This window comes from Littorina saxatilis, linkage group LG10 (assembly GCF_037325665.1).
Source record: "Littorina saxatilis isolate snail1 linkage group LG10, US_GU_Lsax_2.0, whole genome shotgun sequence".
In the NCBI taxonomy this organism is placed as follows: Eukaryota; Metazoa; Mollusca; class Gastropoda; order Littorinimorpha; family Littorinidae; genus Littorina; species Littorina saxatilis.
In genome coordinates, this window is record NC_090254.1 from 4,256,330 (window position 1) to 4,273,772 (window position 17,443).

At 45.2% G+C, this 17,443-nt stretch overlaps 1 protein-coding gene across 1 annotated transcript in view; it reads right to left on the minus strand.

The window, feature by feature from the left end:
• LOC138977988 (endothelin-converting enzyme homolog) overlaps positions 1-17,443 on the minus strand; it is a 129,222-nt gene that overhangs the window by 48,286 nt on the left and 63,493 nt on the right. Inside the window, exons 2-3 of the mRNA XM_070350596.1 lie at positions 3,146-3,404; positions 2,134-2,340 (exon numbers count right to left, since the gene is read on the minus strand). Coding sequence (XP_070206697.1) covers positions 2,134-2,340; positions 3,146-3,404 — 466 coding nt within the window. The remainder of the gene's footprint in view (positions 1-2,133; positions 2,341-3,145; positions 3,405-17,443) is intronic.

Genomic DNA, 17,443 nt, shown 5'->3' on the forward strand with positions numbered 1-17,443 from the left:
GAAAAGTCAAAGGTTCCAGTAATGTGTTGATTCTGTACTGCTAATCTGGTGAGAAAATAAACATCTGCATGACTTCATGATTGAATGCCTCTAAAGGTGTGGAACCACTGCATTTGATGAATGCCATCATATCCTCCCATCTTGACAAAGGGAATCACAATACTTCTACTGTCTATCTCCTTGCAGATACTAAAAGTTATCTTAAACAAATTGCATCATATATACATAGTAAGAAAAAGAAAGATAAACTTGTGCAAATGTGGTGCAGTAATTGCTACTCACACACACACAGATCAACACACAGACAGAGACATTGATGAGACTGAGAGAGTAGAAAGAGAGAGAGAGAGAGAGAGAGAGAGAGAGAGAGAGAGAGAGAGAGAGAGAGAGAGAGAGAGAGAGAGAGAGAGAGCACCCATTGCACCTCGGTTCGACCGAAGCTAAGTTAAGAATACATTCCTGTTGTGCAGCGGGTTAAAGTATACCCTCATACCTCGGAGATATACCTTCACTTGGTCTGAACGACGTCACGTGACATTTTATATGGTGGAAGAGAATGCTGTTGCTTATTTTCCTTCTGAGGATGAGGGTTTAACATGGATCGGGAACTTACAGGACAACCGCGGCTGTGCTTGCAAGTTTGGATAGTTCTTTCCGTGACTGAGCATCGTTTCAGTCTTACCGAACTGAGGGTGGAAAATAAGCGACAGCATTCTCTTCCACCATATAACATGTCACGTGAGGTCGTTCAGACCGAGTGAAGGTATATCTCCGAGGTATGAGGGTATACTTTAACCCGCTGCACAACAGGAATTTATCTTAGCTTCGGTCGAACCGAGGTGCAATACCTCGAGAGAGAGAGAGAGAGAGAGAGAGAGAGAGAGAGAGAGAGAGAGAGAGAGAGAGAGAGAGAGAGTAGAGAGAGAGAGAGAGAGAGAGTACAGAGAGAGCTCAGAGAGAGAGAGAGAGAGTACAGAGAGAGAGAGAGAGAGAGAGGGAGGGAGAGAGAGAGAGAGAGAGAGAGGGAGAGTAGAGAGAGAGAGAGAGAGTACAGAGAGAGAGAGAGTACAGAGAGAGCTCAGAGAAAAAGAGAGAGAGTACTCAGAGAGAGAGAGAGAGAGAGAGAGAGAGAGAGAGAGACTCAGACCTTTATTACAAAAAGATAGAGAGAGAGAGAGTACAGAGAGAGAGAGAGAGAGAGAGAGAGAGAGAGAGAGAGAGAGAGAGAGAGAAGAGAGAGAGAGAGAGAGAGAGAGAGAGAGTACAGAGAGAGAGAGAGAGAGTACAGAGAGAGAGAGAGAGAGAGAGTACACAGAGAGAGAGAGAGAGAGATAGAGTATATATAGAGAGAGAGTACAAAGAGAGAGAGAGAGAGAGAGAGAGTACAGAGAGAGCTCAGAGAGAGAGAGTACAGAGAGAGAGAGAGAGAGAGAGAGAGAGACAGAGAGAGAGAGAGAGAGAGAGAGAGAGAGAGAGAGAGAGAGAGAGAGAGAGAGAGAGAGAGAGAGAGAGACTGACTGACTATAAAGGTTTAACGTCCTCTTAGACCAACTGGTCTATATTGGGACAGGTATTGGTAATACGCTGAAGATATGGTGTGATACTTTGATTCGAACAAGCCCGCTGTGGCTGTCTTCTTCGACACACCAGCATTGGGTTTGTCTCGTCAAAGTATTGAAATACGATCATGATAATCAGAGACGAGAGATGATGCATGTGTGTCTTCGTGTTTTCCAAGCCCTTCGCTGTGAACGTGGGATCTTTTTCGTGCGCATGTGTGCACACGGGGGTGTTCAGACACCGAAGAGAGTCTGCACAAAGTTGACTCCGAGAAATAAATCTCTCGCCGAACGTGGGGATCGAACCCACGCTGATAGCGACCAACTGGCTACAAAGCCAGTGCGCAACCAACTGAGCTACAAGAGAGAGAGAGAGAGCGAGAGAGAGAGAGAGAGAGAGAGAGAGAGAGAGAGAGAGAGAGAGAGAGAGAGAAAGAGACAGACAGACAGACAGACAGACAGATGCACACACACTCACACACACACACACACACACATTCACACACACACACACAAACACACACATGCACACACACACACACCACCCCTATCCTCTTCTCTATCCCATGCCTACCAATCGCGTTCTTCATGACCAGCTGGTTTTCCTGCCACATGGTGCCGAAGGTTCCCCAGCGGGTGTGGCCCGACGGGATGGGGTTGGTTTGAATCCAGCCCCCACAGGCGTACTGGTAAAAGTCCTCGCAGGGGTTGATGTTGCGGTCCATGGTGGTCAGCAGAGAGCTGGCGATCGTCACACACTCCGGGGTCAGGCATACACTTGCTGCACACACAAAATGATAAGTATCTTCATCGCTTGACCTTACCAGTCCTTTCACCTATATTTCCTTCCAAGAAAACTCTCCCTACTATTCCCTGCAGTTTTCCAATTCTTTTCTTGTCTTATTTCTACCTGACTGGATCCATCACCTTTATTTCACTTACCAAAAGTCTTCTTTTCCACATCCTTATTTCTCTGCACCCCGCATGTCGTATGAGGCGACTAACGGATTCTGTTTCTCCTTTTACCCTTGTTAAGTGGTTCTTGTATAGAATATAGTCAATGTTTGTAAAGATTTTAGTCAAGCAGTATGTAAGAAATGTTTGGTCCTTTGTACTGGAAACTTGCATTCTCCCAGTAAGGTCATATATTGTACTACGTTGCAAGCCCCTGGAGCAATTTTTTGATTAGTGCTTTTGTGAACAAGAAACACTTAACAAGTGGCTCTATCCCATCTCCCCCCCCCTTTCCCCTATCCCATCTCCCCCCTTTCCCTCATCGCGATATAACCTTCGTGGTTGAAAATGACGTTAAACACCAAATAAAGAAAGAAAGAAACAACACTTGACCGACTGATTCTCCAATAACTTGTAATGCAAGTATGTATCACTGACACACACCGTGACACACACACACATATACATTCCGACACATATGCATGCACGTACACACACACACACACACACACACACACATAAGCAGCAGCACCATGTACCACAATCCATTCCTTCTATCCCCTGTCCCCTCCCCCCCCCCCCCCCGACCCCCACTGCCCACCCCTAAACACACAACAGACTTCAATTCTCACCTTTACTCTCCTTGTGTTTTTGAAGATCTTTGATGGTAGAATCTTTGAAGGCCAACAGTGACGCCAGCACCACCAGCGTGACTGTCATCAGCAGCAGCACCACCATCAGGACCCGCTCTTGCGTGCTGCGGCGGTGCCATGACAACCAGCCGCCCTTGAAGACCACGTTGGCGCTGTAGTCGGTGGGGGGAGGTGTGCCCCCGTTGGAGGTCAGCTCGTCCTCGTCAAAGTTGGTGCGTTTGTAGCCTTGTCCAGACATCTGGAAGGGACAGAGAATCTAGAGGTCAAGTAGGGGTAGAAATATATATTTACAAAATGCACTCTGCCTTACATATGCAGCGGAAACCCTGTGTTCAGACCCCGGATTCACAAAATGCACTCTGCCTTAAGCCTGTCCTTAACTGGACAAAGTCGACTACGTGAAGTACACTTCGCGAAGCTGGCCGCACGGGGCTTTAGCAATGAGTTTTGGGTAAAAAGAGTTTGCGAAGTTGACTGAATTCGGGCTCAATTAAGGACGGGCTTTACATATGCAGCGGAAACCCTGTTTTAAGACCGTGAATTTAATCATTCCCCTCTCTGTCAATTAACGTCCATTCTACGCTAGACTACCACCGCAACATGGTGGCCGAGTGGTAAGGCGTCCGCGACGTGATCGGGAGGTCGTGGGTTCGAACCCCGGCCGGGTCATACCTAAGACTTTAAAATTGGCAATCTAGTGGCTGCTTCGCCTGGCGTCTGGCATTATGGGGTTGGTGCTAGGACTGGTTGGTCCGGTGTCAGAATAATGTGACTGGGTGAGACATGAAACCTGTGCTGTGACTTCTGTCTTGTGTGTGGCGCACGTTATATGTCAAAGCAGCACCGCCCTGATATAGCCTTTCGTGGTCGGCTGGGCGTTTAGCAAACAAACAAAACAAAAACAAAATGTGTGAATTGACGTCCATTCTATGCTAGACTACCTCCTTTTGAAGCCCTGCTTGTCTCACACGTGTGGGGGTCTGAGGGGCGTTTCCACTGGACTGCTATTTGTATTTGGGTGTGTTCGTATTTGGGTGTGTTCGTATTTGGGTGTGTTCGTATTTGGGTGTGTTCGTATTTGTGTGTGTTTTAGTATTTGGGTGTGTTTGTATTTGGGTGTGTTCGTATTTTGGTGTGTTTGTATTTGGGTGTGTTCGTATTTGGGTGTGTTCGTATTTGGGTGTGTTTGTATTTGGGTGTGTTCGTATTTGGGTGTGTTTGTATTTGGGTGTGTTTGTATTTGGGTGTGTTTGTATTTGGGTGTGTTTGTATTTGGGTGTGTTTGTATTTGGGAGTGTTAATCATTTGAGTTACAACTTATTAACTCCTCTTAGTCACAGTTGGTACATTTGAACCATTGTCCGTACATCAGGAAGGGGAGAGAATCAAGTGTTGACATTTGAATCAAACTGCTGACATAATGCACACTGAATTAGGCCAAAAAGAAAAATATGTCTGTTTCCGGTAACATCGCCGAAAAAAATAGGGTCGGTCGGTCGTTTTTAATTTTGTTTAAATTTTTTTGTTTACCTTTTTCTTACGTTTTTTTTTATTAGTTTTTTTTTTATTCTTATATAAACGCTTCCTTAGTTTACTTACAATTAGCACATGTTTTTGACCTAGATATATTGAAACTAAATAAAGTATACTTGACTTCATATTTAAAAAAAATAAAAATAATTTTTTTTTTTTTGTGTGTGCGAAAAGCAAAAAAAAACTTTAGGGTCGGCGCTTAAAAATAGGGTCGGTCGGGTTACCGGAAACAGACATATTTTTCTTTTTGGCCTTACTGGTACAGTGGAACACTCCTCTTAAGACCACCAACACTCTGAGAGTTTAACTCAAATCTCAAATGGGAGGTCAGTGTTAAAAGTGAGGTCAATTATCAGACACAGTGAACAGAAATGTGAATAAAAGTGAGGTAAGTTATCTGACACAGTGAACAGAAATGTGAATAAAAGTGAGGTAAGTTATCTGACACAGTGAACAGAAATGTGAATAAAAGTGAGGTCAATTATCAGACACAGTGAACAGAAATGTGAATAAAAGTGAGGTCAATTATCCGACACAGTGAACAGAAATGTGAATAAAAGGGAGGTCAATTATCAGACACAGTGAAATGTGAATAAAAGGGAGGTCAATTATCAGACACAGTGAACAGAAATGTGAATAAAAGTGAGGTCAATTATCAGACACAGTGAACAGAAATGTGAATAAAAGGGAGGTCAATTATCAGACAGTGAACAGAAATGGGAATAAAAGTGAGGTCAATTATCAGACACAGTGAAGAGAAATGTGAAAAAGCACGGTCTTAAAAAGGAAAAGAAGAGTTACAACACATTACAAAAACTTGTTTTTTCCTCCTTAAAGTTTGTGCTTTGTTAAACTTGCCTCAGACAATTGATGGGAAAAGAGAAGAGGGTGATTTTGTTAAATCTGAGTTTAAAGATTTTGGGTACCGGTAATCTGTTTTTATTCTTACATAATAATATCGCCATGTAAGACCACATGCACACACACAAAAATGCAATATTCCCATGCAGAAGAACTGAAAAGTATTAACATGCAAAAATAGCAAAAACAGCAAGTCCTCACAGGGCTGAAAGTGGCGAGTATTTTACTCGCCATGGCGAGTAGAAACATGTAACTGGCGAGTAGAAATGTTCATCTACTCGCCAAATGCAAGTAAAGTTGCTGAAAAAATTGTTGGTTTGGCTAGTAAAGTTTGCTCTCTGGCTAGTACATTTTCAGAATCACTAGCCAAAGGCGAGTGCACCATTGTTTGGACTTTCAGGGCTGCCTCAGCAGTTTGACTTGAATCAGGTGTGTAGGTACACTAATCATCACATGGAATGGCACATGACTGAGACAGTGAGAGAGAAAAATCCCAGATTAATCAGTCATCCGAGTAATCCCAGACTTCTATTCACTCTGTCAATCACATCCACCCAGACATTCAGCTACTCTCATAAATAGTCCAGCATATTAATCCATTGACTGATGAGCTGTCTATAGCGGTAGTTACCCAATGGTAATAGTAATGGGTCATATCTACATCCCTCTTTGCAGCTACAGTGGAACCCCCCTTTAAAGACCCCCAATGTAAGACTCCCTTCTTTTTAAGACCAGTCAATGTTTTCTCAGACTTTCTGTTCTTCTTCTTCGTTCATGGGCTCAGACTCCCACGTTCACTCATGTTTTTAGCACGAGTGGATTTTTACGTGTATGACCGTTTTTACCCAGCCATTCAGGCAGCATAAGCCGATTTCGGGGGAGGCATGCTGGGTATTTTCGTGTTTCTATAACCCACCGAACTCTGACATGGATTACAGGATCTTTTCCGTGCGCACTTGGTCTTGTGCTTGCGTGTACACACGAAGGGGGTTAAGTCACTAGCAAGTCTGCACAGAAGTTGACCTGGGAGATCGGAAAAATCTCCACTCTTAACCCACCAGGCGGCAGCGACCGGGATTTGAACTCACGACCTCCCGATTAGGAGGCCGACGTCTTACCACCACGCCACTGCGCCCGTCAAGACTTTCTGTTCATAGCCTGTGTAAAATGACCCCCCTTTTAAGACTCCCTTCTTTTTAAGACCCGACTTTCTCAAATATTTGGAGGTCTTAAAAGGGGGGTTCCACTGTAATTCACGCACACTAGCCTTCAGCCTTCACTCAAGTAATAATGTCTACGAACAGATCATAGCTCACAGCATCTAAGACAGAACAACAGCTTTCTCTGTCTCTACGAACAGATCATAGCTCACAGCATGTAAGACAGAACAACAGCTTTCTCTGTCTCTACGAACAGATCATAGCTCACAGCATCTAAGTAAGACAGAACAACAGCTTTCTCTGTCTCTACGAACAGATCATAGCTCACAGCATCTAAGTAAGACAGAACAACAGCTTTCTCTGTCTCTACGAACAGATCATAGCTCACAGCATCTAAGTAAGACAGAACAACAGCTTTCTCTGTCTTTCTTTTATTCATGCTCCCTCTTTGTAGTGTGTATTGTAGCAATGATTAGCCGTATGACAGGATCTTATGGACCTAAAAGCCTGTCCTGGGCCTGGGCAAAGTCAACTACGCGAAATAATACGTCACGAAGCTGGCCGCACAAAGTTTTAGCACTGAGTTTTAGGTAAAAAGATTTCGCGAAGTCCACTTCAGGCTGAATTAAGGACCACTTTAACGCCACTACCAGTATCATTGAGTAGTTCAGTTTTCGAGTATGTTTTCGAGTATCATTGAGTAGTTCAGTTTTCGAGTATCATTGAGTAGTTCAGTTTTCGAGTATCATTGAGTAGTTCAGTTTTCGAGTATCATTGAGTAGTTAAGTTTTCGAGTATCATTGAGTTGTTCAGTTTTCGAGTATCATTGAGTAGTTCAGTTTTCGAGTATCATTGAGTAGTTCAGTTTTCGAGTATCATTGAGTAGTTCAGTTTTCGAGTTCAAATTCTTTTGCAGTCAGAATTACAAACGTAAATAATCTTGCAAGAAACTTAGACACAAGTGAACATATTTTAACACTGTACCTCTACATCAAAGATGTGGTCCATCACTCAAGACGAGCTCTCAAAGACTCAGTATCCTCTGTGATCGCTGTGGGCTGGCTGTAAGGGAGACCTCTCAAATGACTCAGTATATAAGACTCTGTGATCGCTGTGGGCTGGCTGTAAGGGAGACCTCTCAAATGACTCAGTATAAGACTCTGTGATCGCTGTGGGCTGGCTGTAAGGGAGGGGATGGGGGTATCTACAGGAAAGGTGGGGGTGACTAGAAGGAAGGTGGGGTCACTGAGTACCTGCAACTCTGAGCTAGTAGGGCTGTCCCGCTACAGAACATAGGATGATTTATGTGAATATACGCTATTTGTATTTTTGACCAAAATATGACATTTTACACAGAATCGAGACAGTCAGTGTTCCTCCGAAACCGCACTAGGGGTCGAGGTGAACAAGGACTGTCGAGATATGTGTAAAATGTCATATATTGGTCAAAAGTACAAATAACATTTATGTATCGATCGATCCGGTTAGAATTCTTTTTAGTTTTTATGATTGAACGCACACAAACATGCACTATTTTGTAGTCTCGGCTGGCCACCTAACTAGGAAGTGTTGTCGGCCTCTGACGTCACATGGCTCAAAGAAGGGAAATCCAGTGTTCAATCGATACATTAACTCTTTATCTCAATGAGCTGTAGCTGGCTTAAAGGTCAAAGGTTAAGACAGAAGTTTTGGATAATCAAATTATCTCCCCTGTGAATGACAGTTTCAACTTCTTGTTTTCCCTTTTCAAGTATTTTCTTTTTAACTGTTTGCGTAAATCCACAGCTAGATCATCTTAATAAAAAAAAAATTCTTAACTTACAGAAAAAGGCTCACAGATCTGCAACTCTTAAAGGCGCCGTCCTTCTTGTGTTGCAATGACCCCGATTTCTTTTGCTGTTGTTGTTGTAAAGGCGCAGTCCTTCCCGTCTAAGACATTTTAACTCGCCATCTCAGATCTCGCCAAGATTTTTCATGGGATAAGAACATCCCTGCACTTGCTTGGACACATTCTACCAAAAACAGCAACATCCTGGCTACTTTCTGGGCAAAGGGAGATTTGTTTTTTAATGAATTAATTTCTTAGATTGTGCCTCGTGTCCGTTGAGAAATTAAATTATCAAGAACAACATCCCACTTTGCACGAGAGCAGCCAGCTGTTGATTTGTTGTATGTGTCCAAGCACAGGGATGTTCTATCCCATCATAGTCAGGCCAGACCTGAGATGGTGAGTCAACATTGCTCAGACAGGAAGGACTGTGCCTTTACAAAACACAAAATCACTAAAATAATGGGGGTCTTGAAACACGCCAGTTTATACATCTTCATCTCAACCTTCCCTCCCACATGTTCAATGCATTGCCCAAAACTGATGCCACCTACTATCGTCTACATCCTCCATTACAGAAATCACGGAGCAGGTGGGATGGTGTGGGGGTGGTGGTAAGCCGGGGAGGGAAAAGGGTGTAGGGGTCTACTGGTGAGACCTACATGTACTGAGATCCACAGAAGGTGACTCTAGTGTGGAGTACTCACCGTGTGTGTGTGTGTGTGTGTGTGTGTGTGAGTGTGTGTGTGTGTGTATCTGTGTGTGTGTGTGTGTGTGTGCAAGGGCACACAAGGAGTGAAGAGGCGGGGAGAGCTTGAGATAATAATTGACCTGGAAAAAAGGTAACCTGAGCAGAAAAAGCTCAGGTCCAACAAGTGTATATCCCGCTTTTGTATCGTAGCCACGCATACGCCTACACACACACACACACACACACACACACACACACACACACACACACACACACACACACACTCACACTCACACACACACACAAACACACACCAACACAAAAACACACTCACACTCACACTCACACACACACACTCACACTCACACAAACACACACCAACACAAAAACACACTCTCACACACACACACACACACACACACACACACACCCACACACACACACACACACACATTAACAGACAAACACAAACACACACCAACACAAAAACACACTCACACTCACACACACACACACACACACACGCACACACACACACACACACACACACACGACCATGTTTGTATCCAAGTACTAACAAAAATGCGCCTTTGTAAATAAGCATACACTTTATACAGCATACACTTTATACAGCATACACTTTATACAGCATACACTTTATACAGCATACACTTTATACAGCACCTATTAGCTAAGCTCCTTTAGACAAGTCTGAATCTAAGTAAATATCAAAGCTGTCAAGTTGGCTTCCATTTTTGTTCCCCGAACATCCCAAAACAAATACTAAACTTGCATTCTCCGCAATCTAACGGGCGGGGATCTTCACCAATACCAGCTCTTAAACATGTATATTAGAGTATTAGTCCAGCTTTAAAAAAACCGTTAAAAAGTCTGGTAGTTAAACAAGATCCATTGTCTGTTCAGCATACAAACCATGAACATTGCAAGCATCGAACAATGGAAAAGGTCAGCTAAAGGGCGATGCTGCTCGTTTTTAGCACGCCTTACAACATTCGATATATAAAATGTCTGATTTAAGCAAGAAATATCAGCCCAGCCTATCAGTTGTCATGGAAACCAATACGTCGGCAAATATTTTCACGGAAACAATGATATCCATGTCCTCTAATTGCCAGTAGCACTTTCCTTGAAAATGTGTTGTCGTCTCTTGCAAGGGGGTTATGGGGAGGTGGGGCAGGGGGGGGGGTGGTGGAGGAGATTTCAGGGGAGAGAGATGAGACAGGTAAGGTTGGGGGAAAGGTAGGGAAAGGAGAAGATAGGTTGATGGGGTTGTACGTTGGGCGATTCGAGTCAAAAAGGTGTCAACAATGCGGAAAGGTCAGTGTAATCTACAGTCCATTCTATAAGCAAATCACTAAAACACAACCTTCGCCGGGAATTATGGCTTTATGAAACATAATGCGACTATTTGTGTTGGATGAATGTGTGCAGAACAGAGAGAGAGAGAGAGAGAGAGAGAGAGAGAGAGAGAGAGAGAGACACACACACACACACACACACACACACACACACACACACAAACAGATACACCCACACCAACACACACCCACACCTGCACACACGGTGTACATTGACACTGACAGAGAAAGGCAGACAGAGGTCAGACAGCACAAGAGGCTAATTATAAAACCTAGACATCCCTGTACGATATCTTGATAACAATATTGTGGCTAACAGCGCAATACACTCATTGCCATATTGAACCAAGAAACAGCGTATCATCCCACGTACAACACCCTGAGAAAATACACTCATTTCCATATTGAACCAAGAAACAGCGTATCATCCCACGTAAAACGCCCTGAGAAAATACACTCATTGCCATATTGAACCAAGAAACAGCGTATCATCCCACGTACAACACCCTGAGAAAATACACTCATTTCCATATTGAACCAAGAAACAGCGTATCATCCCACGTAAAACGCCCTGAGAAAATACACTCATTGCCATATTGAACCAAGAAACAGCGTATCATCCCACGTAAAACGCCCTGAGAAAATACACTCATTGCCATATTGAACCAAGAAACAGCTAGCGTATCATCCCACGTAAAACGCCCTGAGAAAATACACTCATTGCCATATTGAACCAAGAAACAGCGTATCATCCCACGTAAAACGCTCTGAGAAAATACACTCTTGCCGTATTGAACCAAGAAACAGCGTATCATCCCACGTAAAACCCTCTGAGAAAATCAAGAGGAGGGGGTGGGGACAGTCACCGAGCTAAACAAAAAAGAAGAAAAAAAAAAGAAGAAGAATCTACACAGACAGTCTTGATTATCACTCCAGGCTCTGTTATCCCATCCTTCAAGAAAGTCTGTCACGACGAAGAAGGAAGTTTCCCCCCAGCTGTCTGATACAGCAAAGTGTGTGTGTGTGTGTGTGTGTGTGTGTGTGTGTGTGTGTGTGTGTGTGTGTGAGTGTGTGCGTGTGTGTGTGTGTGTGGTGTGTGTTTTCTGTGTGTGTGTGAGAGTGTGTGTATGTGTGTGTGTGTGTGTGAGTGTGTGTGTGTGTGTGTGAGTGTGTGTGTGAGTGTGTGTGTGAGTGTGTGAGTGTGTGTGAGTGTGTGTGTGTGAGTGTGTGTGTGTGTGTGAGTGTGTGTGTGTGTGAGTGTGAGTGTGAGTGTGTACGTGTGTGTGTGTGTGTGTGTGTGTGTGTGTGTGTGTGAGTGTGTGTGTGTGTGTGTATGTGTGTGTGCGTGTGTGTGTTGGTATGCGCGCAAGCGGTAACACATATATGCTTAATAATAATGGCTTCGTATTAGTGCGCCTGTGCGCGTGCGTTTGGTTCTGTTTTTCTATTGATTTATAAATGATCGCTTTTGCTGTGTCAGTGAAAATGTTCAGCTTCTAAGGCATTCTGATTCATCATCGCTGACCGGACGCTACAGTCCTACGCGAATCTATCAAAAGAAGAATACAGAGTTATCTCTCATAACATATTATGTTGTTCGCTAGCAGTGTTCGCGAGACGAAAATGATTGCAGATTGGCCAACTTCGACAGTTGTCTCCGTTCTGTTCTTCACAGTTATGATAAAGACATCGTTCTAAGGTCAAAACAAGTCGAAATTTTGGGACTGCTGCTGGAAGGAGACCGTAGTGTATGGTTGCATCACTGTCAAAAAATCGTCTGCTCCAGCGACCGCCGAAACCAAACGGTGGATTATCACGTGACACTGTTGCCATATTTAGAGTTGTTTGCACAGTAAATACATCCGCGAAAAATAGCTCGCTTGAAACTGTCGAAACTAAAAATTCCTCTGTTTGTGATCTGTCTTATGTTATATTGTCTGGAAAAGAAAAAAGAATAATAAAAAAATTAAAAAAAAAAATAAAAAAAAGTTAAACGAGTCAATAAAGAATTATAAATTGAAAAAAAAATAAAAAAATTCCTCTGTAATTCAAAAATTACAAAACACCATGAAAAATCATTATCTACGATCGCGAATCTGCTTATATCAATAACACATAACAAAAAGCTCTAAATATGTAAAAAAAAAAAAAAAAAATTTAAAAAAATCGGTTTCCTTGTCAGACAAGGAAACTCAAGGCATCCTGTCAGGGAGAGAATGAGCCGAACCCATTTTGACCTGAGTTCAGGATGCTTCTAAGGATGAACCTTCGAGTAACCGTTTAATTCAACGCTTTTTTCCTGCTCATACCGACGGAAATGTCCTCTGCCTTTCATTTGTCTTGGCTTTATTCGTGTACAGGTGCTGGTGTAGCCTCCATTGACCCTAGCTGGTGGAGCCTCCATTGACCCTAGCTGGTGGAGCCTCCATTGACTCTAGCTGGTGTAGCCTCCATTGACCCTAGCTGGTGTAGCCTCCATTGACCCTAGCTGGTGGAGCCTCCATTGACTCTAGCTGGTGTAGCCTCCATTGACCCTAGCTGGTGGAGCCTCCATTGACCCTAGCTGGTGGAGCCTCCATTGACCCTAGCTGGTGTAGCCTCCATTGACCCTAGCTGGTGTAGCCTCCATTGACCCTAGCTGGTGGAGCCTCCATTGACCCTAGCTGGTGGAGCCTCCATTGACTCTAGCTGGTGTAGCCTCCATTGACCCTAGCTGGTGGAGCCTCCATTGACCCTAGCTGGTGTAGCCTCCATTGACCCTAGCTGGTGAAGCCTCCATTGACCCTTGCTGGTGTAGCCTCCATTGACCCTAGCTGGTGTAGCCTCCATTGACCCTAGCTGGTGGAGCCTCCATTGACCCTAGCTGGTGTAGCCTCGATTGACTCTAGCTGGTGTAGCCTCCATTGACCCTAGCTGGTGGAGCCTCCATTGACCCTAGCTGGTGTAGCCTCCATTGACCCTAGCTGGTGAAGCCTCCATTGACCCTTGCTGGTGTAGCCTCCATTGACCCTAGCTGGTGTAGCCTCCATTGACCCTAGCTGGTGGAGCCTCCATTGACCCAAGCTGGTGTAGCCTCCATTGACCCTAGCTGGTGGAGCCTCGATTGACCCTAGCTGGTGTAGCCTCGATTGTCCCTAGCTGGTGTAGCCTCCATTGACCCTAGCTGGTGGAGCCTCCATTGACCCAAGCTGGTGTAGCCTCCATTGACCCTAGCTGGTGGAGCCTCGATTGACCCTAGCTGGTGTAGCCTCCATTGACCCTAGTTGGTGTAGCCTCCATTGACCCTAGCTGGTGGAGCCTCCATTGTCCCTAGCTGGTGTAGCCTCCATTGACCCTAGCTGGTGAAGCCTCCATTGACTCTAGCTGGTGTAGCCTCCATTGACCCTAGCTGTTGTAGCCTCGATTGACCCTAGCTGGTGTAGCCTCCATTGACTCTAGCTGGTGTAGCCTCCATTGACTCTAGCTGGTGTAGCCTCCATTGACCCTAGCTGTTGTAGCCTCGATTGACTCTAGCTGTTGTAGCCTCGATTGACTCTAGCTGGTGTAGCCTCCATTGACTCTAGCTGGTGTAGCCTCCATTGACCCTAGCTGTTGTAGCCTCGATTGACTCTAGCTGTTGTAGCCTCGATTGACTCTAGCTGGTGTAGCCTCCATTGACTCTAGCTGGTGTAGCCTCCATTGACCCTAGCTGGTGAAGCCTCCATTGACCCTAGCTGGTGTAGCCTCCATTGACCCTAGCTGGTGAAGCCTCCATTGACCCTAGCTGGTGAAGCCTCCATTGACCCTAGCTGGTTGAGCCTCCATTGACCCTAGCTGGTTGAGCCTCCATTGACCCTAGCTGGTTGAGCCGACCATTGTGCGGACTCCACATAGACCCGCCCCTTTCAGTCAAACCCACCTTTCAGTCAAACCCACCTTTCAGTCAAACCCACCTTTCAGTCAAACCCACCTTTCAGTCAAACCCACCTTTCAGTCAAACCCACCTTTCAGTCAAACCCACCTTTCAGTCAAACCCACCTTTCAGTGTTCTGCTGGAACCGCGGAAACTGTTGATGGGTATCTGCTTTCAATAATAAAACAAATCCCAAAGTGACTACCTGCCGGTACGTGTACTAACATCAGATTTGCGTTATGTCATTTCTAATAATGCGGGTGTCGATCGCATGATCGGTCAAAAAGGGGAGCTTTTGCGTCTATTTTGGGAGTACCATGACAAAAAGCGCTATATTTCAGCAATGCCCCGGTGGATTAATTGCTTTGACACTTAGAGGATCTAAGAGGAAGATCATATAGCTTTACTAACTCACACTCCATTTGCTTAATCACCTTTCCCCACCCGCCATAGTAGGCCTATATCCCATCATCCCAACATTTAGCAGACAATTCATTTCTTTTCGAGATCGCCGCCGGCATCTGGTCATGAACAGTGCTGCTCCTATGTGGCATTCACGTGAGTCTCAACCACACAGATGCAGACTAGAAACACACAAAAAAGAGAGAGAGAGAGTCAGACAGACACCCTCCCCCTATCTCTCTCTCTCTCTCTCTCTCTCTCTCTCTCTCTCTCTCTCTCTCTCTCTCTCTCCTCACACACACACGCACACACTTACTTACTCTCTCTCTCTCTCTCTCTCTCTCTCTCTCTCTCTCTCTCTCTCTCTCTCTCTCTCTCTCTCTCTCTCTCCTCTCTCAGTGCCTGTATTGAATCACACACGCTCACACACACACACGCACACTTACTTACTCTCTCTCTCTCTCTCTCTCTCTCTCTCTCTCTCTCTCTCTCACTCTCACTCTCTCACTCTCTCTCACTCTCTCTCTCTCTCTCTCTCTCTCTCTCTCTCTCTCTCTCTCTCTCTCTCTCTCTCTCTCTCTCTCCTCTCCCTCAGTGCCTGTACTGTATCACACACGCTCACACACACACAAATAACTAACACTCCCAGGCGGAGAACGGGAGGCGTAGGTCTCTCTGTGACACGACAAAATCAGTACTAAATCCTACACACACGCACGTGAAAGAGTCAAGTAAAGAAGCAATGTACAAGAGGCGTCTCTCCGCGACTCTATTGAAGCAGACAGATAGACCGACAGGCACGCGCACGCACGCACAAACATACACCACACAGAATTTTAAAAAAACCCAAGAAATATAGGTCAATGTTAATGTTTTTGGATTCATACACCACACACACAAGCACAAACATACACCACACACACACAAACATACACCACACACACACACACACAAACATACACCACACACACACACACACACAAACATACACCAAACACACAAACACAAACGCACCAAACCACTAACACTCCAAAGAAGAATGGCCTGGTTAGCTCCGAGGAGTGTGTTAAAGCCAGGACAGGATGTCCGAGGGGTGTCGCATGCCAAAGACATCCATCCTGGCAGCTGAGAGGACTCCCTGGAGACACCTCCCCCCCTTCCCCACCCTCTCTAGGTGGCGGGTTTGGAGAAGCCGGTGACAGCTACAATCCCGATCGATTCCGATCACTTACGCGCTGCCTTCCTGGCGAGAGAACCCACAGGCCTGGCCGATTAATGAGACTTCATCACCTTGTGTGTGTGTGGGGGGGGGGGTGGAGGTGTGTGTGGTGTGTTTGTGTGTGTGTGTGGTGTGAGTGTGTGTGTGTGGTGTGTGATTGTGTGTGTGTTGGAGGTGTGTGCGTGTGTGTGTGTGTGTGGTGCGGTGTGGTATGTGTGTGTGGTGTGGTGTGTGTGTGTGTGTGTGTGTGTGGTGCGGTGTGGTATGTATGTGTGGTGTGGTGTGTGTGTGTGTGTGTGTGTGTGTGTGTGTGTGTGTGTTTGTGTGCGTGCGTGCGTGCGTGCGTACGTGTGTGTGTGTGTGTGTCTGTGTGTCTGCGCGCTAGTCCCTTTTCCTCTTTTCAGTTACTCACCTCTTTCGAGTTTGGTTCCAGATAAAAAAAAAAAAAGGTAGCTGTATGCATGTCTGTGTCTTATACCAAGCAGTCACCACAATCATATTCCAGCACAGCGAAGAGCGATTAATTGGTATCCGTTACAGAGAAACACATTGTCACCTGCGTTCTTCTAACTTAGACGATATCATGCTAAACCCAACCGACTGTTTACTCATTCCATGTACTAACCTGCTCGTTGGCCGATTTCATGTCAATCACTTGGTGACATTCTCTTTGAAGACACCAGCATAAGCTTTCTGAAATACCGATAAGGATAAGATTACGATGTTATATATAGTCCTGTGAGGTTACTCTCATGGGAGGTTACTCTCATGGGAGGTTACTCTCATTCTCATGGGAGGTTACTCTCATGGGAGGTTACTCATGCAAATTCGGGCTGCTTTCTCACATGGGAAAGCGAGCTGACATTCAGTACAGCGCTACCCACTTTATTTTCCCTGCATGTGTGTGGTCATGTTGCCCAGCTCTGAGACTTCCGCTGTCAACCTGCGCATGCGTGCACACGGGGGTGTTCGGACAATGAATTAAACACCGCATTATGCACACGATGTCAGGTGGGCGCTTCACGTATGCCCGGTCCATGGTATGGAAGGCGGAAAGGGTCAAACGATCGAGCAAAAGGATCGAGTAAAAGGATGCATATTTTTGGCGTTTGACCCTTTCCGCCCTACGCGCGCGGAAAGGGTCAAACTGCTCGTTCAAAAGTATCGTGCAAAAGGATCGATCCTTTTCGGAAAGTATGCATCCTGTTACTCGATCCTTTTGCTCGATCATTTGACCCTTTTCGCCTTCCATACCATTGCGCGTTGCACTAATTCCCCCAGACATCAATTAGCAGAACTACAGCGCTTAACG